This window comes from Eleutherodactylus coqui, chromosome 12 (genome assembly GCF_035609145.1).
Source record: "Eleutherodactylus coqui strain aEleCoq1 chromosome 12, aEleCoq1.hap1, whole genome shotgun sequence".
NCBI lineage: Eukaryota > Metazoa > Chordata > Amphibia > Anura > Eleutherodactylidae > Eleutherodactylus > Eleutherodactylus coqui.
The window spans coordinates 57,554,538-57,579,904 of NC_089848.1; the positions used below are offsets into that span (position 1 = coordinate 57,554,538).

The 25,367-nt window shown below is 45.0% G+C and overlaps 1 protein-coding gene across 2 annotated transcripts in view; it reads right to left on the minus strand.

Moving 5' to 3' along the window:
- Positions 1–8,135: 8,135 nt before the first annotated feature.
- HACL1 (2-hydroxyacyl-CoA lyase 1) overlaps positions 8,136–25,367 on the minus strand; it is a 33,255-nt gene continuing 16,023 nt past the window's right edge. The window contains exons 11-17 of one of the 2 annotated variants that reach the window (XM_066584897.1): positions 24,735–24,818; positions 21,731–21,832; positions 21,483–21,637; positions 17,452–17,610; positions 15,020–15,127; positions 11,790–11,976; positions 8,136–8,510 (exon numbers count right to left, since the gene is read on the minus strand). In XM_066584897.1, coding sequence (XP_066440994.1) covers positions 8,478–8,510; positions 11,790–11,976; positions 15,020–15,127; positions 17,452–17,610; positions 21,483–21,637; positions 21,731–21,832; positions 24,735–24,818 — 828 coding nt within the window. In that variant the 3' untranslated portion in view covers positions 8,136–8,477. The remainder of the gene's footprint in view (positions 8,511–11,789; positions 11,977–15,019; positions 15,128–17,451; positions 17,611–21,482; positions 21,638–21,730; positions 21,833–24,734; positions 24,819–25,367) is intronic. The other variant, XM_066584898.1, reaches the window with a different exon arrangement.

A 25,367-nucleotide genomic window follows, 5' to 3' on the forward strand; every position in this document is an offset into this window, starting at 1 on the left:
GTACGTAGCCGATCGCACGACCGTCCTCCGTGACGCCTCTGCCCCCTACAACTACTGGGTGTCGAAGCTGGACACGTGGCCTGAACTCGCGCTGTATGCCCTGGAGGTGCTTGCTTGTCCTGTGGCTAGCGTCTTGTCAGAGAGGGTGTTTAGTGCGGCTGGGGGAATCATCACAGATAAGCGTACCCGCCTGTCAACCGACAGTGCCGACAGGCTAACACTCATCAAGATGAACAAAGCTTGGATTTCCCCAGACTTCTCTTCTCCACCAGCGGACAGCAGCGATACGTAAGCAATACGTAGGCTGCACCCGCGGATGGAAGCATTGTTCTCTATCACCATCAAAAACGTGGACCTTTTAGCTTCATCAATCTGTGTATAATATTCATCCTCCTCCTCCTGCTCCTCCTCCTGAAACCTGACGTAATCACGCCGAACGGGCAATTTTTCTTAGGCCCACAAGGCTCAGTCATATAATTTTTGTAAACAATTTTTATACGTTTCAATGCTCATTAAAGCGTTGAAACTTGCACCTGAACCAATTTTTATTTTAACTGGGCTGCCTCCAGGCCTAGTTACAAATTAAGCCACATTAACCAAAGCGATTAATGGGTTTCACCTGCCCTCTTGGTTGGGCATGGGCAATTTTTCTGACGTACATTAGTACTGTTGGTACACCAATTTTTTGGGGCCCTCGCCTACAGTGTAATCCAATTAATTTTTTGCCTACCTGCATTAAAGCTGACGTTACATCAGCTGTGATGGGCACTGCAATGGGATATATTTATGTACAGCCGGTGGGTTCCAGGGAGCCACCCATGCTGTCGGTCCACACGGAGTTGTAACTGCATGTGTCCACTTCTAAAGAACCCCAGTCTGACTGGGGCATGCAGTGTGGGCCAAAGCCCACCTGCATTAAACATGACATTACCTCAGCTGTGATGGGCAATGCAATGGGATATATTTATGTACCGCCGGTGGCTTCCTGGCACCCACCCATGCTGTCGGTCCACACGGAGTTGTAACTGCATGTGGCCACTTCTAAAGAACCCCAGTCTGACCGGGGCATGCAGTGTGGGCCGAAGCCCACCTGCATTTAATCGGACGTTACCTCAGCTGTGATGGGCACTGCAATGGGATACATTTATTTACAGCCGGTGGGTTCCAGGGAGCCACCCATGCTGTGGGTGCACACGGAATTCCCATTGCGGAGTTGTACCTGCCTGTGACTATTTATAAAAAAAACGCGGTTTGACTGGGGCATGCAGACACCTTGACAGAATGAATAGTGTGTGGCACATAGGTTCCCCATTGCTATGCCCACGTGTGCAGCTCCTGATGGCGGTGGCACAGGATTATATTTCTCATTGCTTCTGTACAGCATTGTGGACTATCGCCGTGCCAACCCTCTGCAGTGTGTGCCTGCGGTTCCTCCTCATGGCAGACGCACTTATAAATAGACATGAGGGTGGTGTGGCTATGAGGCCAGCGTGTGGCATGAGTGCAGCTGAAGGCTGCGCAGGGACAGTTTGGTGTGCGCTGTGGACACTGGGTCGTGCGGGGGGGGGGGGGGGGTTGGGCAGCATGTAACCCAGGAGAAGTGGCAGCGGAGTGTCATGCAGGCAGTGATTGTGCTTTGTTGGAGGTAGTGTGGTGCTTAGCTAAGGTATGCATTGCTGATGAGGGCTTTTCAGAAGTAAAAGTTGTTGGGAGGGGGGGGGGGCCCACTCTTGCCGCTATTGTGGCTTAATAGTGGGACCTGGGAACTTGAGATGCAGCCCAACATGTAGCCCCTCGCCTGCCCTATCTGTTGCTGTGTCGTTCCCATCACTTTCTTGAATTGCCCAGATTTTCACAAATGGAAACCTTAGCGAGCATCGGCGATATACAAAAATGCTCGGGTCGCCCATTGACTTCAATGGGGTTCGTTACTCGAAACGAACCCTCGAGCATCGCGAAAATTTCGTCCCGAGTAATGAGCACCCGAGCATTTTGGTGCTCGCTCATCTCTAGTTGCGTGTGAATATAGCCTAAGCCGGCTCAAGCTACCTTGTAGGATGAGGACCTCCTGATTCCTATTTCACAATTAGGAATGTATGAACATCTTGCAGATTCATTTTTTAACTACTTTTTATGCTAATAGTGAAATCTTCAGCACATAAGGGGCGATTTGATTCCCATTCTCTTTGATAGGCTTCTCTGCTGACCAGGGTCACCTGCAGCCTTACTAGGGCAGCGTGTAAGCTCTGGCTAGACATAGTTAAGAAAAGGATGGAAATATGACATAAAATGTGTCCATTCTATAAAACTCATTCAGAGATATTGGGCAGTGCTCCAATGATTAGTAATGCTTTTTCTGATCACTATTAGGTTCGCCGGCAACATCTGGGTGGACTTTGTATGTTTTCTCATGTCCATATGGGTTTATGAAACAATCTTATATAGATAAAGATGAAAGCCCTCACTGATTCACTCACTCACTCACTCATTCACAGAGTGACTGACTCGCCACTAATTCTCTCACTTGCCAATGTCGTAGAAACATGAAATTTGGCACAAGCATAGACCATGTCCAAAATAGGAAAACCTAATGGGTCCCAACTCGATTATTCAATTCTAGCGCAAAAGAATCGGCATCCAAATTTTACGTACGTAATCTAATTCTCTCACTTCCCGATGTCATAGAAACATGAAATTTGGTACGACCATTGATTGTCATAAATAGGAAAACCTAATGGGTCCCAACTTGATTAATCAATTCTAGCGCAAAAGAATTAGCATCGAAATTTTATGTACGTAATCTAGTTCTCTCACTTCCCGGTGTCATAGAAACTTGAAATTTGGCACGAGCATTGATATGTCATAAATAGAAAAAGTTAATTGGTCCCAACTCGATTTATTCAATTCTAAGCGCAAAAGAATTAGCGTCCAAATTTTACGTTCTCTCACTTGAAATTTGGCACGAGCATTAATTATGTCATAAATAGGAAAAGTAAAGGGGTCCGAACTTGATTATTCAATTCTAAGTGCAAAATTAGCATCCAAATTTTATGTACGTAATCTAATTCTCCAACTTCCCATTGTCATAGAAACTTAAAATTTGGCACGGGCATTGATTATGTCATAAATGGGAAAAGTTTATTGGTCCCAACTCGATTATTCAATTCTAAGCGCAAAAGAATTAGCGTCCAAATTTTACGTACGGAATCTAATTCTTCAACTTCCTGATGTCATAGAAACATGAAATTTAATACGAGCATTGAATATGTCATAAATAGGAAAAGCTAATGGGTCCCAGCTCGATTAGTCAATTCTAAGCGCAGAAGAGTTAGCATCCAAATTTTACGCACGTAATCTAATTCTCTCACTTCCCGATGTCATAGAAACATGCAATTTGGCACGAGCATTGATTATGTCATAAATAGGAAAGGTTAATGGGTACTAACTTGATTATTCAATTCTAAGCGCAAAAGAATTTGCGTTCACAATTTACGTACGTAATCTAAATCTCTCACTTCCCGATGTCATTTTATATAAAGGAAACGTCGCATGGTTACCTCCACGTGGTGTTTCCTGGGTAACGCAAAGAACCATGCAAAGTGGTGAACATATTTTTTTTTCTCTGTATCTCTAAAGTAACCACGACTTTATAAGATTTTCCGTGTGAACACCAGATAAACACCAGTACCAAATTAACTCGGGCAAAGCAGGGTATATCAGCTAGTCTAAAATAAGTCCACTGGCGTCCCATGAAATTAGTCCTATCATGTGTGTATGGCATCAGAAAACTAGAGTGTGAGCCTATAATACATTACTGGGACCGACAATACATTATACATCAGCACAATACACACAGTCTATATATATAAAATTGAATGTATGCGTGTCTGTCTGTCTGTTTGTCCTTTATGCGCTACTACACCATTCATCCGATCGCCATGAAACTCTTGGGAAGTTGTTGAGTACACTCCTGGGAAGATTACTTGCATAGTACATTTATGCTATGATAAATGGCGCGCGTGTGAGCGTCGTCGACAGTTACGCCCCCCCCACGTAGATCGTTCGATTTCCATCATTGCCACTAATTCTCTCACTTCCCGATGTCGTAGAAACTTGAAATTTGGCACTAGCATTGATTGTCATAAATAGGAAAAGCTAATGAGTTCCAACTTGATTATTCAATTCTAAGCGCAAAAGAATTAGCGTCCAAATTTTACGTAGGGAATCTAATTCTCTCACTTCCTGATGTAATTTGGCACGAGCATTGATTATATCATAAATAGGAAAAGTTAATGAGTCCCAACTCGATTATTAAATTCTAATCGCAAAAGAATTAGCGTCCAAATTTTACGTAAGGAATTCAATTCTCTCACTTCCCAATGTAATAGAAACTTGAAATTTGGCACGAGCATTGATTATGTCATAAATAGGAAAAGTTAATGGGTCCCAACTCGATTATTCAATTCTAAGCGCAAAAGAATTAGCGTCCAAATTTTACGTACGGAATCTAATTCTCTCACTTCCTGATGTCAGCTATATATGTAAAAATTAATGAATGTCTGTCTGTCCTTCCTTTATGCATTACTACACCATTCATCCAAACGCCATGAAATTTTGGGAAGTTGTTGAGTACACTCCTGGGAAGATTACTGGCATAGTACATCTATCCTACGATAGGTGGCGTGCGTGCGAGCATTATTGACAGTTATGCCCCCCCTAACAAAGATCGTTTGATTTTCATTTCAAGCACGAAAGCAAAAGGCATTACGAGCAAGCGTGTTCAGCTACAGAATGATGCATCCACCGAACGTTTCGCAAGACAATTGCTGGATATTGAGAATGCTGATGTAAAATGAAAGCTGTGCTGTGATAGGTTGCTATTTCTTATACTGCTGAGGTAACATGAAAGCTGTGCTGTGATTGGTTGCTACTTCTACTACTGAGGTTACATGAAAGCTGTGCTGTGATTGGTTGCTATATATTATACCGCTGAGGTAAAATGAATGCTGCGCTGTGATTGGTTGCTATTTTTTACATTGCTGAGGCAGAATAAAAGTTGCGCTGTGATTGGTTGTTATTTCTCTTTCTGCTGAGGTAACATGAAAGCTGCGCTGTGATTGGTTGTTATATATTATAATGCTGAGGTAACATGAAAGCTGCGCTGTGATTGGTTGTTATATATTATAATGCTGAGGTAACATGAAAGCTGCGCTGTGATTGGGTGTTATATATTATAAAGCTGAGGTAACATGTAAGCTGCGCTGCGATTGGTTGTTATTTATTATACCACTGAGGTAACATGAAAGCTGCGCTGTCATTGGTTGTTATCTAGATATATAAAAACGAATGTATGTCTGTCTGTCTGTCTGTCTGTCTTCGCCGCCACGCCCGACGGGTAAGCTAGTGAAAAATAAATCAGTTACATTACAAACAATGTGATTTCCTTCTCATTCAAGCTCATCCAGCTGTGGAGTTTACATTGTATATAAATGACTGAATACAATGTAAGCAGAAGCAGCACCAAGTTAAAACCAATATCTCAGCCCTGTAGGATACCTCTGATGAGGCCGCTCTACATCGGTGTTTGGTTTCACCTTATCGCATCAACCTTCATTCTTTCTGATACTTGATACCTGAGGTCTAGACCTGATTGATTATTCGCCTCTGCTGTTTCTATATACTGTGAACGTTTAGCCCATTGCCACTGATTATATTGCAGCATCCACTGTATCTACTTGGTCCACTGTTTGTCCACGGTGTTATGCCTGGTTTAGGCAGAAGGATTCTCGCTCAAAAGTCGCTTAAAAGACATCTTTTGAGCGATAATCATTCTGTGCATTTACAGGGCAAGGTGATCGCTCAAATGGCAGTTTGACAGTTTTTAGCAATCACTTTGCACTCTGAGCGGGGTATGCAGAAGACAAGTGGGGCCGCTTGTCTTTTGCATCCAGCTGTTTTCTCCTCAGAGTGCTCAGCTGGTATACAGCTGTGCACTCCGAGCGGGGTATGCAGAACCTAGCTGGAGCGCTGTGTTCTCCATACCCCGGCTGTGATCACTGAGTGCTCAGCTGGTATACAGCTGTGCGCTCCGTGCAGAGTATAGAGAACACAGCTGGACTGCTGTGTTCTTCATACCCTGGCTGTGTTCACGGGGCAGGATACCAGCTGAAACAATAGTATCATTTGTATCCCACTGTGAACCCCTGACAAGGCTGATCTTTCTCTTTCAGCATGCTGAAAGACGATCAGTGACCCCTTAACAAAAACTGCAAGATGTCAGTGCAGTTAGACCCAAAGATTATCGCTCAAAAGACTGCTTCGAGCAATTTTTGAGCGAGTATCATTGTCTAAACCTGCCTTATGTTTAGTTCTCCTAATTGGCCTATTATTTCATTATTACGTGTTCTCCAGAACACAGTGCAGCTGGAAACGCTACAATTAGTGGCTGCATTAAAATAACTTTTTACTAATACCAGATACGGAAACATTCGTTACATTTACCGAAGCACAATAACATCCGTTTCCTGTGAGAACCTAGTTCTCCGCTATTCTTGCCACACGGACTCCAGATATAGCACCATCATGAGTTCCCGTGAGTTGCGACAGCTGATTGACAACAATACATGGCTCAACCGGCCAGAAAATCGCGGTAAGTGAAATATTAGGGGAGCAGCATTCCTTGTTGCAGACACTTTTTTGGGAGGAGTTACCCCTGGGGTCTGCTGGGTAATATTTCAGGACAATGTATGCCTGGCATCTCCTCTGCCGAAACCCCATAGCAAAAGCAGGATCTGGGCCCAAAGCCCAAAATTGTATATTTTTTTTATTAAGAATTTATAATTTCTTTATAGGTCGGACCATAAATCTGCTGGGGCGGAGAAATCGTGGAGCACCTACCACCAGTGATGGAGTGACCCGGCAAAGAAGGAGATGGCCTAGAGGCTCTTTGCCGCACAGGGCCATTCAAGAAAGTAGCTGATCCCCTCTAAGGGCCGCCCCATTGGAGTCCTCCGGTACAAGAGGCCCTCCTGCACATCGCTCTCCTCTACACCGCCCTCCTGAAGTCTTTCTAGTCTCCAATGACATCGAGGAGCAAAGGACAGATGTGGTACCAACACCTCCACAGGCTGAGCCACCTGCCTATAATCCATATCGCCAGGAGAGGTGGAGGGAGTACTCGAGAGCGATGCAAATACAGAGGCTACCATCAAGAGTAACACCGCAGGAGGAGGCAGAGTCGTGTGCCATATGCTTGGCCGAATACGGGATAGAGGAGGAGGTCACCATCCTTCCGTGCAATCACGAGTTCCATCAGGATTACATCTATCCCTGGCTCTGGTCGAACCCTCACTGCCCCTTGTGCCGGAGGATCTGCCTCCATTGAAGTGACATCTAAAAAACATCTAAGCTGACTGGAAAAAAAAAAAGAACATCTTCCATTCCACGTAAGGGATCTGCACTAATACTAAAGCCCCATTATTGTCCAAGCTGGAAACAGAATTCCCGTTTTAATCTCTGTCGTTCTCTCCTTAGTTTTACCATCAGCTTTAACATCTCATCAAACATGAAGGACTATGAACCTTCCACAACCTGAAGGAAGGTCCAAGTCTGGAGAACGCCGATGACCTGGATCAGGACTACCAGGACTTCCAGTAAGTTCCAGGTCCTTTCCGTCGTGATCCGTAGATTCCTAATCTGCTTCATAAGGAGCGGCAATTCCATCAAGTGCGGCGATCCTGATAACAGCGGCCGCTCCGGACTGCGATATTACAATGCTTTCTATCTAATGGCAAACATTCCAATAAATTAATACTATTTACCATCTTTATGTCTGGGTGTTACTTTGTAATCTATGGAAGGCCGGTCTCACACGGATGGGTCAGATTCCGCATGCGGCAGCCCGCAGCAGAATTCGGCCCTGTCCCGGTACCTTGTATTTTCTGTATTGCAGATGGCCGCCGCGGCTCACCGTTGGCACTATAGATTTTTTTTCTTTCAAATCTCTATTTTTCCCACTCAGTCACTAGACGATAACGCAGGTACCCGCGACCTATTCACAATGTCAAATGTGGATTGGCCGCGGGTCGAGCGGCTTCCATTGACTTCAATCCACACAAAAACAGAACATGGTGCGATTTTATTTCATCCAGCAAAAATCTGAATGATTGTTCAGTGTAAATGCATGCAGAGACTGAACAAGAAGTCGTTCACTTCTCATACGTCGTTCAGTTGGAGCATATGTTTCATGAACCGGTTCCACTAGTAGTTGCAGTGCGACGATCATTATTTATTTCTGTTCGGAAATCACACCGCAGGTATCTGCTTTATAAATTAGAAAAATTAAGTTTTAATCCTGTAAAACATTACAGAAATGTAATTAATACAAGTGTTTGTAAATTCAGTTTGAATTATTGCTGTTGGTCTCCAATCTGATTCAGACAGATGATCGCATGAGGTGTTTCTTAATATGCGGCCAATCACAGGTTGGAACGGGTCAGCCAAGGAAATTCCTGACAAGAAAGAGATTAGAAATGGTCAATAATATTTTGCATAAGCGGGTATATACTGTAAACTTATCTTTAGCCACCTTTACAAAGATGCATGAAAGAGAACCCTGCCCTTCACAAACCACTTGCTTCAAATATTGACCAAAACTAGTCATTACGATCCTTATATTTATTAATGACATTCAATTGTATCTCAAAAGGTTTTGGCAGGATCCCTGTAGTATTGACACGTCAGGTGACCACAACGATCAATTACTGACTGCACAGGTATTACTATAGACACTATGGATGTAATACCAGAGCTTATAGAAGAAGAGCCAACTGGAGTAGGGAGTGATGCCCTTGACTATAAAAGAAGTATAGTGTCAGGTTTATGCTGCTGGAGTCTGTTGTTCTACAGGGTTCCAGGAGCATACCTTTACAGGTGAGGGATAGTTTGGCTGGCTGGGTGCAATTTGCTATTGCCAGCCAATCCCCAGGATCTGAGTTCATATATAAATACAGGCCCCTGTCAGTGTCTGTCTGGTGTCCAGGGTGAGCAGTCTTGTTTCCTTTTGTGCGGCTTGTGTTCTGTGGCCTTTGTGTGCAGCTTTCTGTGTGACTTGTGTCCTGTTGCCTGCGAGAGGCCAGTTGGACTGAGGAAATCTTGCATTGCTTTAATTGTCATTGCATGTTCTACTCTTGTCCACATCACAGACGATAATTAGGACATGCAAATCTATGTCATTGTGTGTCTGTATATTAGATAGCACACAGACAGGTATTAGTGTTGTGTCCAATGCGACTAGCGCCTTTAGGCCCATTTACACGCAAAGATAGTCTTTCAAATGATTGAAAGTTTTAGAGATCTTTTTGCATAAAGTGTTAATGGACACTAATGTACATTAGCACTTTATCATCTTCATTTGCATGTAAATGTGCCTCCAGGAGCTGTTCGCAGAGCCCAGCGTGTGACTAATCACATGCACTGCTGCGAAAACAACCGCATTGTTCTCATCGGGACTGCCGGCAGAATACAATGTAATCTCCCGACTCCCGTAGAGAACACAGCATGCAACCTGTTGAGAAATACTTTATCTCTCTGTGGCTGAAGGATGGATTTTAAGTTCACCTTAAAATCATTGTTCAGACGAAGAAAAGTGGCCGATGGCCGCGTTTACATGTAAATTACATGTACAATTATTGCTCAAATTCAGTTGTTGGAACGAATTCTGAGCGATAATCATTGCGTGTTAATAGGCCTGTAGCCTCTAAGCTGCAACACTGACACACAGCAAAAAGTTTTACAATATAGTCTATGTACCCAAAAATGCAACTCCTAAAAACTACAGTTCGTCACGCAAAAAACAAGCCCTTATACGGCCGCGTCGACTGAAAAATAAAAATGTTATGGCTTTGAAAAATGGAGATGAAAATCTATCAAAAATTATTTGGTCCTCAATGCCAAAATAGGCAGTGTCCTTAAGGGGTTAAGGTGCTCATGAAATATTTAAAGGAGATGTCTCGAGGAAGCAGTGAATTTTTTTTTTTGCCCAGTCCCCCTAATTAAGCATACATTACTAAGCCCCCCTGTAAATGACTTTTCTAGCTGGTTTGTACTTACAGTTCCAGCGTTTCAGCAACCTATAAAAAGTTTCCCCAAGATGGCCGCCGGCTCTTTTCCCGTCGCTTGCTGTAGCCCGACGTGTGCGCTCCCGAGACGCTACCAGCTGTGTCTCCCTGACAACCAGACGCCCCGCAGCCGCCGATCGGACCCCGGGATTGAACGCGGCCGACCAGTCACCCACCGCCAGGCAGCAGGTAACCGGCGCTACGCCCCCGGCTCCCCCAGCGCTACGCCCCCGACTCCCCCAGCGCTACGCCCCCGGGCCACAGCGGCAGTCAGTCACGCGTCACCCCCGTCAGTCCGTCACCCATCACTTACCTGGGCGGCTCTGCTGGGCGGCTTCTCGGCACGGCTGGGCGGCTCTGCGCCTTCCTCTAAGAGGATGGTAGCAGAATGGCCGCTCCAGCGCGCTCCCGAGAAGATACAGCTCGTCTGCGCATGCGCAGAAGAGCTGTAGCGTTGAGCACACTGAAGCGGCTCGTGCTCAGAGCAGAAGACCGGACTGCGCAAGCGCGTCTAAAAAAGCAAGCCGCCAGCGAATTTAGACGGCACCATGGCGACGGGGACTCCAGCAACGGAGCAGGTAAGTGAATAACTTCTGTATGGCTCATATTTAATGCACGATGTATATTACAAAGTGCATTAATATGGCCATACAGAAGTGTATGACCCCACTTGCTTTCGCGAGACAACCCCTTTAACCCCTTAAGGACATTGCAGGACGAGTTTTATTTTTCAAATGGTACTATTTTATGTACCACAGAAATTTTTTGAAGTTTTTTTTTCTCCAATAAATTATAAGTGAAATGAAAAAAAAAATGTAATTCTGCCATCTTTTGGGAGGGTGGGGAAAGGTAGGGTGTTCTTTTTTCCATGGTATACTGCACATTACGACAAAAATGAAATAACTTTATTCTGTAGGACAGTTTGATTACAAGGATACAAAATATATATAGTTTTACTTTTGCTGAACTGCTCTAACTTCTTTATTTTCCCGTCAATATAGTTGTGTGAGAACTGCTTTTTTGCGGGACGTCCTGTAGTTTCTATTGGTTCCATATGACTTTTTAATAGCCTTTTATTCTATATTTTTTTTGGAGATGGCATGACCAAAAATGCACAATTATGCCATTGTGTATTTTTTTTCTGATGATGTAAATAATGTGTCATTTTGATAGATTGGACTTTTACAGATGCGGGGATACCAAATCTGCTATTTATTATTATTAATGTGGGAACAAGATTTATTTTTTTTTAACTTCCTTTATCATTTCCAATAATTAAAAAAATAATTTACAGTATAATGTAATAGATCAGTATTATATTATACCACATTTGACAGGCAGTCTATGCTATTAGACAACCAGCACCCGCCTAGTATGGAGTGGGATCGGCTCGCAATCCTCATCCATATAAACTCCACACACCCAGGACGTGAATGTATGCACGGTGGTGTTAAGGGGTTAAACAATCTAGTGAGTATGCATCAGACCTTAAATTACTGGCAGATGCTGCCAAAATAGAATGGATCCACCAAATATTTAAAGTCTATGGCAAAACAGAACTTTTGTACTTTTGAACTATTTCTAACACTCAAGTGTTGCACCCATTTTGGCCTAGCCCTGTAGCTGCCTGGGGAACAGACCTGATGAAGAAAAGAAATTCTAAGAATTTACCTGCTGCTTGCGGTCAGACTGTGGATCTATCATGACATTGATGAGGGATGGCACATTCTTATCTGAGAAGCTGGAGTAGAGTGCTTGCTGCAGCTCTTCTGGAGTACGAACAAAGTATCCTTTCCCACCAAAGGCCATCATTACCTGCTCATAGTGAGCATTTGGTTTCAGAGAAACAGGAGGCGCTCTAAAAAAAATTTAAAAAAAATTTCAATTTTTAAGAACAAATTAGGCGTGGCATGATACAATGCTCCTGTTATACTCAGGTTAGCAGAACACAATACAGTACAATGAAAACGATTCTTAGATAAATACATGAAGAACAAACAACGCACAAACGTTGTTGCACTGGGACAGCATATGTCCAGAAGTAAGACTGATACTCATTAATCTATATTTAAAAAGTAAATTGCTTGGGCTTTATTCCCATGAGCGCATACAGGCCGCCGTTTTCACGTTGGGAGAGGAAAATCTGTTGAACGGGCACACATATCTCGCAGGCTCACCTCTCGTTCCTCCCCGCTTGTTCTGTGCAATGGGAGGGGGTCGGACAGGATTTGAGCTAAGCGCCGGTCCGCCCCGCCTCCTCCCATTGATGGCTATGGACATGGGGCGGGGAGAGGGTGCTTGGCTCCGCCCACATCCCACCCCTTGTCTATAGCCATCAATGGGAGGAGGCGGGGCGGACCGGCGATTGGGTTCGCCCCCGCTCATTGCACAGAACCAGCAGGGAGGAACGAGAGGTGAGCCACGCTGCTAAACTCCCACCTACGGGAGGGAGTTTAGCAGCGGCTGATGTATTCCGACCCAAAAGATAGTTCCAGGACTATCTTTTGGGTCCGACATAAAAACGCCCAGCGCTATATTGGCTTGGCCGGGCGTTTTTTGTCTCAGAAATACGCCCATATGATCTGATGCATTGGAATCCAATGCATCAGATCACAGCACATATCAGACGGCCGATATGCGCTTGTGGGAAAGAGCCCTTAGTACGTAGAGGTGTTATTTGAAACTCATGGACTCCAATGCAAGATCTGTTACAAGGTTCTCTCTTCTTATGTGACAGTGGGGCTTTTGGGGCCCCTCAGAGCCCAGAGCTGGGCTGCAAAAGCAACTTCTGTACCCCCTACAGCTATGCTCCTGGCACTGTTTGCAATGCTATCCATTGTAATTCATCAAAACAGATGTAGATTGGAACAGATGATTTACATTTTGATTTGCTTAGTTATTAAAGGATTTATGATTTTAACAAATAAGGGTTATTCAGTGCAAAATGACAATTTTTCAAAAGACTTTCAATTCCTCCCATTCTCAAGGTTCTAAATTGTTACTTCCAGAGAATTCTCCTCCAGCCCCCCGCCTCCCTGCTGGCCACATTGAGCAATCCAGCGATACTTGCTCCTGTGTAACAGCACAGGGAGACTATACACGGGGACGAGCATCGGGCATTGCTTGCCTGACACTTGTCCCGTGTCAAAGGGCCTTAACTCCCACAGAAGTCAATGGGAGTTAGGTTAAAGGAGATGTCTCGAGGAAGCAGTGACATTTTTTTTTTGCCCAGTCCCCCTAATTAAACATACATTACTAATTACCCCTGTAAATGACTTTCCTAGCTGGTTTCTACTTACCGTACCAGCGTTTCAGCAACTTATAAAACTTTTTCACAAGATGGCCGCCAGCTCTTTTTGCATCGCTTGCTGTAGCCCGACGTGCGCGCTCCCGAGACGCTACCAGCTGTGTCTCCATGGCAACCAGACGCCCCGCAGCCGCCGACCGGACCCCTGGAGTGAACACGGCCGACCAGTGACCCACCGCCAGGCAGAAGGTAACCGGCGCAGCCCCCCCCCCCCATCACAGCGGCAGCCCCCCCGGCCCAGCGACAGCCCCCCCCGGCCCAGCGCTAGTTCCCCCGGCGCAGCGACAGCCCCCCCCGGCCCAGCGCTAGTTCCCCCGGCGCAGCGACAGCCCCCCCGGCCCAGTGCTAGTTCCCCCATCGCAGCGGCAGCCCCCCCCCCGGCGCAGCCCGCCCCCGGCGCAGCGGCAGCCCCCCCGGCCCATCACTTACCAGGACGGCGGGACAGCTGGACGGCGGGACAGCTGGGCGGCTTCTCCGGACAGCTCGGCAGCTCTGCACCTTCCTCTAACAGAGGAAGGTACAGAATGGCCGCTCCAGCGCGCTCCCGAGCAGTGACAGCTCGTCTGCGCATGCGCAGAAGAGCTGTAGCGGGGAGCACACTGAAGCGGCTCGTGCTGAAAGGAGAAGACCGGACTGCGCAAGCGCGTCTAAAAAAGCAAGCTGCCAGCGAATTTAGACGGAACCATGGAGACGAGGACGCTAGCAACGGAGCAGGTAAGTGGAATAACTTCTGTATGGCTCATATTTAATGCACGATGTATATTACAAAGTGCATTAATATGGCCATACAGAAGTGTATAACCCCCACTTGGTTTCGCAAGACCACCCCTTTAACAATAGCACAGCCAGCAGAAACAGCATAGCTTGTAGTGCTACACTGTTTGCGTAATTCCCATTGACTTCCCAAACTTGGGGCGGGCAGAGCAGGAAATCTGTGAATAACAATTTTAGCTAACAGCTGCAGAGGCCTAAATGATATCAAAGTCGGGGCGGCATTTTGCCAACTTTTCCTGTACAGCCCAGTAACATGTAGCAGTAGCTATTTCCTGGTGAGTGAACGGTCTGCAGTGTATACAGAACCTTGAAAACCATTCGGATACAATAGATTATGCTAGTTGGGCCCATTTATGAATTGCCCAGAGTTTTATTTTTAAGTGAATCAGCATTTCAGCATCTGGCTGTGCCCTGCGGCTAGATTTCACATCGCCTTAGAATAGTCTATACAGATATGTACACAACTGTTGTAGGGATACGGAAGCCCTTTATTTCTAGTGCACCTACAGGCAGTAATAAGGCAGTCAGCATTGTAAACTGTGTGCAACCAAAAATTGCAATGGATATAGCCTTGTAAATCTAATATTCAAGAACATGGCCGTCGGGTTACCCAATTTTAATCCATATAAATTTATATACAAGTACATGCATGTATAAAAAGAAAAAAAAACAAAACAAAATATGTTTTCACAAATGGCCTTAATTTTATAAAACCATAAAAGAAAATACTAATAAATTTCAATAAAAAAATATTTTCATGGGCAAATTTGTATCCAACCCACTTGACAGTTCGAACTGAAAAGCACATGATATAACTTACATGGAAGCAGGATCCCCGGCCTCTAACATGTCGGCCCAAGAGTCTTCATCAAATCCACTATAAATTCCATTGTTGTTTACCACAATTATTACAATAGGAAGGTTATATCTAAAAATACAAACCATCTATTAATCATCATGTTTTACGTAAGGAAACTTCTTTTCACTTGCAGAGGTACACATAAATACAGGGGGCCTTGAGCAAAGGCCATTTTACACGCAACGATTATCGCTCAAAATTCGTTCACATGTCCGAAAATGAGCGATAATCGTTACATGTAAAAGCGGGCATCGTGCACGGTTAAGATTAACTTAAAATCCAATGTTCAGCCACTGACAGATAAGGCGAACACCTTCATCTTTCAATAGACCATAGGATGTTCTCCCCATGGCAAGTTTACAATAGCTGGGAGAGAACAATGCAATCTGTCTGCAGCCAGGAGGAGAACAATGCAGCTGGGTGTGTTTAAACACAAGCTGGGCTCTGCAAACAACTCATGCAGGGCCTTTTACATGCAAATGAAGATGATAAAGTGGTAATGGCCATTAACACTTTATGCAAATAGATTGAAAGATTATCTTTGCTTGCAAAAGGGCCTTTAGGAGGATGTACCTTAGAATAATTCAGTCTATTCTCCATCTGTGTAAGATACTTAGTTATACTGTACAATGAGAGAGACTAAATGGCTGCTATATATTCTTATATCTCCACTAGCTGTCCAGTGGATGGCAATCAGATCTCCATTGTTCACCCAATGGAACAATTGAGTTAAAGGGAACCTGTCAGCTTGTACATGCTGTCCAAACTGTAGGCATGGTATTATGGAGCAGGATGAGTTGAGCAGACTGATATATAGATTTGTGAGGAAAGATTCAGTAGAACTTGTGTCTTTATCATTTAAACCTCTACTCATTCTGATCGTCGAGGTTCATTGAGCGGACCCATTATGATTGACAGCCATTTCTGTTCATAGTTATACATAGATAACTGCGAGTCACTGACAGGACCGCCCATTGAAGCTCTCAGCTCTAGTGGCAGCTGGACGATGGACCTCAAGTTACGGAGGATATGAGTTTTTCATATGTGGAATAAATCACATGTTGGATAAATAAATCCAAATTTCAAACTTAACTTCCCCAAAATTGATCATTCTTGTCTTTCCACTTTCCAACCAACCTCCCCTCAACATCTCCATTCTAGTGTCTGGCACCACCATAACCCAGACAGACGCCTGCTGCCTTGGGGTCACACTGGACTTTGACCTCTCCTTTACCCTTCACATCCAATCTCTGGCCCAAGCATGCCACCTGCACCTCAAAAATATTGCCAAAATCCGTCCGTTCCTCACCACGGACACACTAAGGACACTCGTGCTCGCCCTCATCCACTCCCGACTCGACTACTGCAACTCGCTACTCATCGGCCTCCCCCACACCAGACTCTCCCCTCTCCAATCCATACTAAATGCGGCAGCTAGGCTCATTTTTCTATCCAGCCGTTACTCAGATGCCTCTGCACTATGCCATTGGCTGCCCATCCACTGCAGAACGAATTTAAGCTCCTCACCTCCAAAGCGCTCCATGGCATGTCACCACCATACATCGCTTCCCTCCTGTCTATATACCACCCAGCCTGCACACTCCAATCCGCTAACACACTCAGACTAAACACCCCTCTAATACGAACCTCACATGCTCGCCTACAGGACTTCACCAGAGCAGCACCCATCCTCTGGAACGCTCTACTCCAAGGCATCCGGACAATTCCTGATGCACAAAATTTAAGACGTGCCATAAAAACGCACCTCTTCAGGGAAGCATACCAAATCTCCTGACCTAGTCCCCCTGCCCCTCCCTACAACTCCCCACAACTTCCACCCTGCCTATCGCATACAACCTCTACTCCTGCACCTCCTTACCACCCCACCCCATTTGCTTCCTAATATCTGATTTTCACATGTATTCCCGTACTGCCTGTGTTTCCCCATGCCTTATCTCCCCCCCTCCTTGTACCTCCTGTATCACCCCCACCCCACCCTGTTGACTTCAAACTGATTGTAGATCACATGTTGTTGTTGTATTTTCTGTGTTGTCCCATGCCTAAAAGCGCTGCGGAATAAATTGGCGCTACACAAATAAAGATTATTATGAAATACATACAATTTTGAATTATTCATTGCAAATATTTGTCATAAATGCTGCGGGTTTCATTAGCAACAGAATACTGCAAACTGTTTGTTGTACATGGATGAAAAGAGGCCTGTACAGTAAAATACTATATTAGGTCAATTAATGCCACGTTCCACCCGATGAAAGCCTTGTTTCACATTTGCAAGATCTCATTCTACAATCCCTTTGCACACATGATGTATTAAGAGTAAATAATACAACGGCTTACAAAAAGTTAGCTCTTATTTTTTTGATGAGTCTTACCTGCAAATGGTTTCAACCTCCATACCAGAAAAGCCAAAGGCACTATCCCCCTCTACGCAAACAACACGTTTTTCTGGAGCTTCATATTTTAAAACCATGGCTGCTGCTATGGCAAATCCCAGACCCACGCCCATTGTGCCGAAAGTGCCGGCATCGAGTCTGTTGGAAAAATAGCATAAATGGAAAAATTATTTGAAACTCTAAATCAGGAGATTAATCGGCTATGATTTTACTCTAAGAATGTGGTCTGATTTGGGCCTTAAAGGGAACCTGTCGGATCCCTTCTGCTGTCCTGGCTGCCTGCAGCATAGTATAGTGAAAGGCATGCTGAATTCAACAGTCTGTCACTTCGGGTGCCTCCACACGGGCGTTTGCGTTTTACGGCGGGCGAAAAATGCAGCAATAGGGCAAATTTGTGTCTGCTTTGTAAAGTGCATTGTCGTGCCTTTTTTCACCCAAACAGGCGTGAACACAGGTCCGTACGGCATTGCTTTCAACGGGGCTGCGGATGCTGCCGGCGGCCACATTGAAAACCATGATCTGCCGGCAACACCTGCAGTGATTTTTTGGGAAAAGGCTTTAAATATAAACCCTTCCCTGAAAATCATGCCTAGCAGGTGTAAAAAATAATATTAAATACTCATCTTTCCGCTGCTGCCAGGGCTCAGGGGCGTCTAGCTGCTTGGGTCCCGTCACTGCAATGAAGTTCTTTCAGCAGCCGGGGATTTAAAATCCCTGCTTGCTGGAAGGGCTGCGACCGATTGGCTGAGCGCTCAGCTCATTGTATTCAATGAATGGCTGAGCGCTGCCTGTGACTGGCTGAGCGCTCATCCAATCCAATCAGACGCAGCCCTTTAAGTAGGCAGGGATTTTAAATCCCCGCCTACTGAAAGAACTTCATTACAGTGATGGGACCCAAGCAACAAGCTGCGCCTGAGCCCCAGCGGGGAGGTGAGTATTTTGTTTTTATTTTTTACACCTGCTAGAGATGATTTTCAGGGAAGGGCTTATATTTAAAGCCTCTCTCTGAAAATTACTGCAGCAGTGGCGGCCCTATTGAAAGCAATGGCAGAACATTGCGATCCTCTGCCACAACTATCACAGCTGTGGCAGGGGATTCTTTACTCCCCGTGGGGAGTCCCCTTGTCACTGGACACTGTGACAGTGCTTTCATAGTGTTCAGTGATGAGTGGACTCCCCACGGGGAATATTGACACGCACCACAGACCTAAGGTGCACGCATGTCCTATGTTTTGCAGGTACGTGCGTTTCCATGCATGTAAAACACGGACATGTGAATAGGGAACCAATGGTTCTAATTGACACATGGTTTTGTGCGGACTTATGAACGCATGTAAACACGCTCGTCTGAATGAGCCCTAAGGGTCTGCATTATGGTAAACCAACATCGTTACAATATCAAAAGACAATATTTATTGCATAGTGTCTCTAAACATTTTTCAATTTACTATAATGCAGACCCTTCAGGACTATCCATCACCCCACTAGAACAAATTACACCAGGCGAACATTCCAGGTTAATAAGAAAAGAAATGTTTTATATATTTAAATTCAATACATTACACCCCATAGGATTAAACGAAACTCTGGAGAAAGTTTATTAAGGATAACCTTTTATTCAGTTTTTACTCGGACATTTTTATGAGGATATTTATTTATCATTGTATTTATTACAGGATTAATATATATTTTATTAGTAATTAGATTTTAACTGTATAATGTATAGTATATGATTTATGCAATATGGTTCTATCCTTATTAATTATGATTTTTGATATACCCTGTATACACATGAATGTATATTTAGGCTATATCTGCGTATCCACTATATCCAATGTGCAACTATAATACAATACATTTTGGTACCCATTATTCCCTTCCCCTTCCCACTTCCATTTCCCTCTTTCCTTGTATAACCTGCATTCTGTAATATGGGATGCAAAAAGTATCAATATTTGAATGTGACACCTTACCGGGTTTCCTTTTAGGTAGTCACATGACACAATGTCGTTTTGACTTTTAGACCCCCTCTATCTACTTGATCCGATGGAGCCACTATAGTTAGTCACATGATAAATTGCCGATGTATTTTAGTCTATGAACACCTCTTCCTCTCCCCTCACGTGATCTTGATCGTGCGGTCATGTGACACGACGTCCCTACGTTCGGACGTCAGCACGCTTCACGCGGCACCACGTGACTTTACTTATGTCGCTGGAAGTGATCGTGCGGTCGCATGATGTGACGTCCACACGTATGGACGTCAACACGCTCTATGCGGCACCACGTGACTTTTTCCTATGACACTGGAAGAGAATCCCTAGAGGTGACGTAATATTACCACGCCTCTCACTTGTAACTAAGGTTACAAAATGCTTACACTCATGTCCTAAGGAACTCCCCCCCCTTAGTGAAATGCCATAACATTCCCTCTTCACCCTGGGCTCTACATGACTTAATCTGCCTGTATTATGGAAACAGTATTAAGAAAATATCATTATTACAGGGATATGATACCATATTCAGCACAACACACTAATTATTTGAAAGCTATGTCTATTGGAGGGGAGTGACAGGGCAGATCGTTTCCCTTCCTTCCCCCTCCCCTTCCTTTCCTTTCTAAGTGTATGTTTGCTATAAATAGAGACCACTTGTCATTTGTCTCTTATGCTTGAAAAAGGCTTGACACAAGCCGAAACGCGTCGCAGCACCATCTACCTGTTTTAAATGTAATAAATTGACCTACAAGGAATACGCCTGTTCTATTGGAGTTTTCTGCTCTCTTGGATATTGGGGGTGCCAGGAGTCCAGGCACCCCACAACAAGTAAGATCCCTACATATATTGACAAAGTTTGTCGGAGCGCATAAAGTGAGTTTTTTCCCTTACCTTGATTGTATACTTTTTCCTCCTCAACACACTTGTTTGGAGTCGCTCGCTGCTGCTCTCCCTCAGGGATGTCTTAGGACCGCCAACTTTTATCATACTAAATTTTGGTTTGAGAGGCTCACGTGGATCAACAAACTGACCGGTCTCTGATCCAGAGGACCGGTTCAGTTGCGGTGAGTCTCCTTCCATACCAATTCTGTTTCTCTTATATTTCCACATACCATTGGAGCGCCGCTTCTGACCTTAAGCTCCCAGCTGCCACTGCAGCCTATCAGCACCTCACAGTTGCATTGCATTACAAAGATCGCTTTTGTAATGCAACTGTGCATGTGCACTCACTTTGCATGTGAGTGCTTAACCACCTACAGATTACTCCACGCTCTGTAGGAAAAGGACACTACAGTCTAGAACAGAGCTCATTCTACTTTAAATGGCTGTAGCTCGGGTTTGATTAGTGCTACTGATATGCTTTTGAAGTCTTTTTAAAGACTGGATTCTTGGCTTTTAAATGAGACCAAATCAATTCTATCACTGATAGAACCAGAGCTGTGGTTTGATGGTCACTGTGTAAAAGCACAGGAACGACCATCATTGGGACAACCTGTCAGACATCTACAGCCAACAGGTAGTCACATGTTAAAGCACCCTTACGCTCACCACAGAGCCTAATAGGCTGAGACTTCCTGATCTGTAGAGAAACCTTTGCAGCAGTCATCTCATTATCACCACGGGCAGGATTGTACTGAAAGGTAAACACCTAGATATAGATAACACAGGATCCACCATTCAATGGTAGGTGATTAGCTGTGACCATCTACTCCCCCTCCCTGCAAAATGACCTTTGCAGATGTCACAGACCATGTCTAGAACAGTCTCCCATACAAATCAATGGGTCAGTTCCTGTCCATTGTGTGACTGGCCCATGAAGCTGCTGCAAAGCATCTCTAGATGCTGTTAAAAGCAGCTCAGACAAGATGGCCTAGTCATGTTCAGACAGCCAAATAAAAACAAGTAGAAATGAGAAAATCAAAGCAGATTACATAAATGTAAAATGCTTCACTATCTGGTTTTAATTAGTTAAATAAAAATAAATGGTGACACATTCCCCTTAAACACAATTACCGGTGCCGTGGGTGAAGATTTTGAAGCACAGTGCGGCCAATGTCCATTGTATTAGCCCCCTCACTCACGATAATACAGTCATTAGGCAAAGCCTCCTTCACGTAGCGAAAGGCAGTGTAATAGTTCATTGGAACCGATGTCCCCGATGCCAATTCCTAAGTAGAATTGAGAAGACAATTACACCCAACTAACAAAGCTCATTAGAAGCTTTATTTTTAATGATCATTACTTTTATTATGGATGATCACCTTTGAGGTTTCTTCGTTTGCCTTGACCTTCTCCCTCAGGCTATTCCACCATGCAGAATTTGTTGGATACTTCCAGGACATTTTTTGCAGCCGCTCTAGAAGCTTATGGAATAATGCAAAGTTGTTAGTTTATGAAAATAGAAGGGTATTCTGCACGAGGTAAAAGAAAAGCAAAGTGCCAACACCTCAAAACACTTGTGCATAAGTAGTATTTGATATTCAGTTGTATCTGTGTCCACAGGAATTATAATCACTCATTTGAAACATTTTGTGGCCGATAGTTGGCCTGTGTAAAGCCCCCCCCCCCCCTCCTCTATAGATTCCATTGAAGACACAGTGCTAGGTTTTTAATATAGCAAGCCGCTTTTTCTGCCATGGGCAAAGTGCCCAACGCCTCACTGTTACGTGTGCTGCTGAGACATGTTGTACTATTGTGATTCCAGCAGCACAGCACTCTCAGGGTTAATGATTGAGCTGGCTGGGTGTGGTACTTCCTGCTAGCCAATCCCCTGGATCTGTGCTCACATATAAACCCAGCTCCTGGTCAGTCTCTGCATGGCCCCTCAGGTGAGTAGTTATGAATGCTTGTCTGGTGAGGTTTGCAGTGTGACTTGGTTCATGTCCGTTTGTACGTTTAAATTCTGACAGTTTTGTGTTTGCTTGCTGTGTGACCTGTGATCTGTGTTGTGTCCTGTTGCAGCGTGCGGTGTGAACGGTGTCCGGTTCTGCTGGACTCCTGGTTAGTGTAGGGACTAGCAGTATAACCAGGAGCCGTGAAGTGGCCTGCTAGCTTTCAACATCTTGTACAAAATGTCAACCAATACCTGGTATTTATATTCAGCTTCCAATCTGGTACTAGTGGTTGCATGTTGTATGCAGTGTATTCTGGGTCTGTTATGTGGCATGTGAATGCATCCTGTTCTGGTGCGTGGCTCCTAGGATCAGCTAGGGCCCAGATCCGAAGACCGTTGGGCTGCCCTTATTGGGGCAATGTCCCCGCTTAGGTAGGGCCAGGCTATCCCCTGGTTAGCATAGGGTCAGTTGCCTGAAATCGGTGCGAGTCCCGTGTGACCCTGGTGATACCAGTGTGCGTCCCCTTTGGTCACGATCGTGTGGGTCCCGTGCTTTGCCTGCCCACACGATTGTAACACTCTCCCTTTCCCATACCAATTGGTTATATGTTACAAGCAGGGGCGTAACTAAAGGCTCAGGGGCCCTGATGCAAAAGGTGCGCTGGGGCCCCCCCTCTATCTGTATCTGTACCCATACCCATACCTAAACCATGCTGCACAGAGGCATAACTTGAAGCTTCTGGGCCCCAATGCAAAACCTGTAACAGGGCCCCCAACTGTAATGCTTTACTCATAGTACTGGGCTCCCCATATGGAGAGGAGAGGCCTTATGGGCCCCCTAAGGCTCCTGGGCCCGGGTGCAACTGCATCCTCTATAGTTACGCCCCTGGTTACAAGTTCTAAAGGGAACTTGTCAGACGATTTAAACTTCCCTATCGGAGATTAATATAGGATAGAGAAATAGAAGCGGAGCTCCACGTTTTATGAGATTATAGCATTAATTCTGACAGGATGCCAAGTCAAGACAGTAAGTATCCCATCCACGCAGGGATTGACAACTTTCTCTGTATCACGGTGTGTAAATGGAAAATTATCAATTAGCCTGTTTGAGTGGGGTAATCAGGTCTGTGAGACTTTTCAGATCTTTACTTCTATAGGTTTATAAGATTTTGACCCAAGAATTCTATTACCGAGCTCAGCTTTTCTATGTTAATCTATTTAAATAAGGCCACGTAAATCGCATGGCATTGATTTTAACCCTTTCCAATCTGACGTCTAAAGACATTCTGATTAAAGGCTGTACAGCTCCGATGTCAGAAGATGTCGGCAGGGTATTCTTACTGTAGATTACTGACCGCTCTGTCGTTGAGGGCCTCTCCAGCATGTCTCATACCGCAGTACTGGCTCTAGCCAGCAGATGGCACCATTGTATAATGGCAGAAAGAGAAAGCCCCCTAGAAAACCCTGAATCCAAAATTGGATTGCAAAGAGTTAAAAAGGGAACACATTACTATGCCGGCCTCTTCCCAACCGCAGCATATAAAGTATGCATAGGAGGGTAGGGAGCTGTCCTTCTACAAGCTGCAGGCAGGATGAGGCTGACGCGGTGCCGCCCCCATGACTCCGAGCGCCCTTCCGAGTCAAACTTGAAAGTAGGTTTATTCTGAAACACTGCAGCATTTCAGAACACTACATACATGCGTGCAATGTGCATGCCTGCCCCACGTTCATGCCGCCTGAAGTTTGGGCAGCATGAACCTGATGGTAGGTTCCCTTGAAGCACTATATGCACTGCATATAGATGTAAGACATACTATGTATTTAAAGAGGTGGCTTTGTACATAATTTTTATTTGTATGGCCGCCTGCAGACGGGCGGGTCGGATCCGGCGGCAAGAATTCTCGCCGCGGGACCCGACCCGAGCACCTGCAGGGACCAGCGCGTACTCGCCAGCGGCCCCGGCTGTTTGATGTGCCGGTTTGCCAGGCAGCTGGCGCATGTGCAGACCGGAACCGGCGGACGGTGAGTGACGTTTCTGGGCGGGGCTCTGCGTGCCCTGCACAGAAATAGAGCATGCCGCGGTTTGTTTGCCGCGCGAGACTTAGCGCGGCCGTCTGCATAGGATTGCGTTTGTTAACGCAATCCTATGCAGGCTTCCAGCAGTGGAAATCCCGCCGCGGAATTTCCGCTCGTGTGCAGGCGCCCTATAGCACCAACTTATTCCGCAGCGCTTTTGATGCACGGGGGGCTCAAACAGGAGTGTGCATGGTGGGCATGATTTAAGGCAGGGGACATGAGTTGTAAAACGTTTTAAATTAAATTGCAAAGTTTCCACTCTGGAAGTTTCAGATAAAAGTTTGCAGCATGAAGGGCCGCTGCTGTCATAAGTGACAGCTTAGAGAGACAGATCTTTATACCATGTTCTCAATTACCTGCTGAGTCACTGCATTAACATCCCCCAGGAGGCTTGCTGCAGGTTTAACATTATTACCCAGCTCCTCTGCACAAATGTCAACCTGTCAGATACAGAAAAAGAAAACCACACAAGTTATATAAGTAGAGTTTCTAAAATAAATTGAATCTCTATGTTTTAATCCTGCAAAAGCATGACGCTAATAAACTAGATTTATAGGAATTTGGGACTCCCCCGAAATATGTTCATGCTATATAAGCAAATGGGAAATGAAATAAAACTATCGCTAAATATTATGAATTCTTTCACTACTATACTTATCTATGCTAAGTGAAAATGGCCATTTTATGTATTCTAGGCATAAAGATCCATGGCTTACGCAGTTCAGTACTTGGGATAGGCAATGCCTCCCACGGTAAACCTCTCCCCCGGCCACATTCCTCATTATAAGCAGCACCCTCTTACTATGCACACAGTGCGGGACATAATCCCATCAATGAAGACAGATGTATTACACACAATATACTGGACAAGGGTGGCAACAAAAGTAGAAGAAGCATGCGCAGAAGACCTGTGCGGCGCGAGCACGCCGGAGCGGCCACTTCAGCGCAAGCGCGTCTAATCCAGGGAGAAGAAGGTTTCGGTCGGCGCC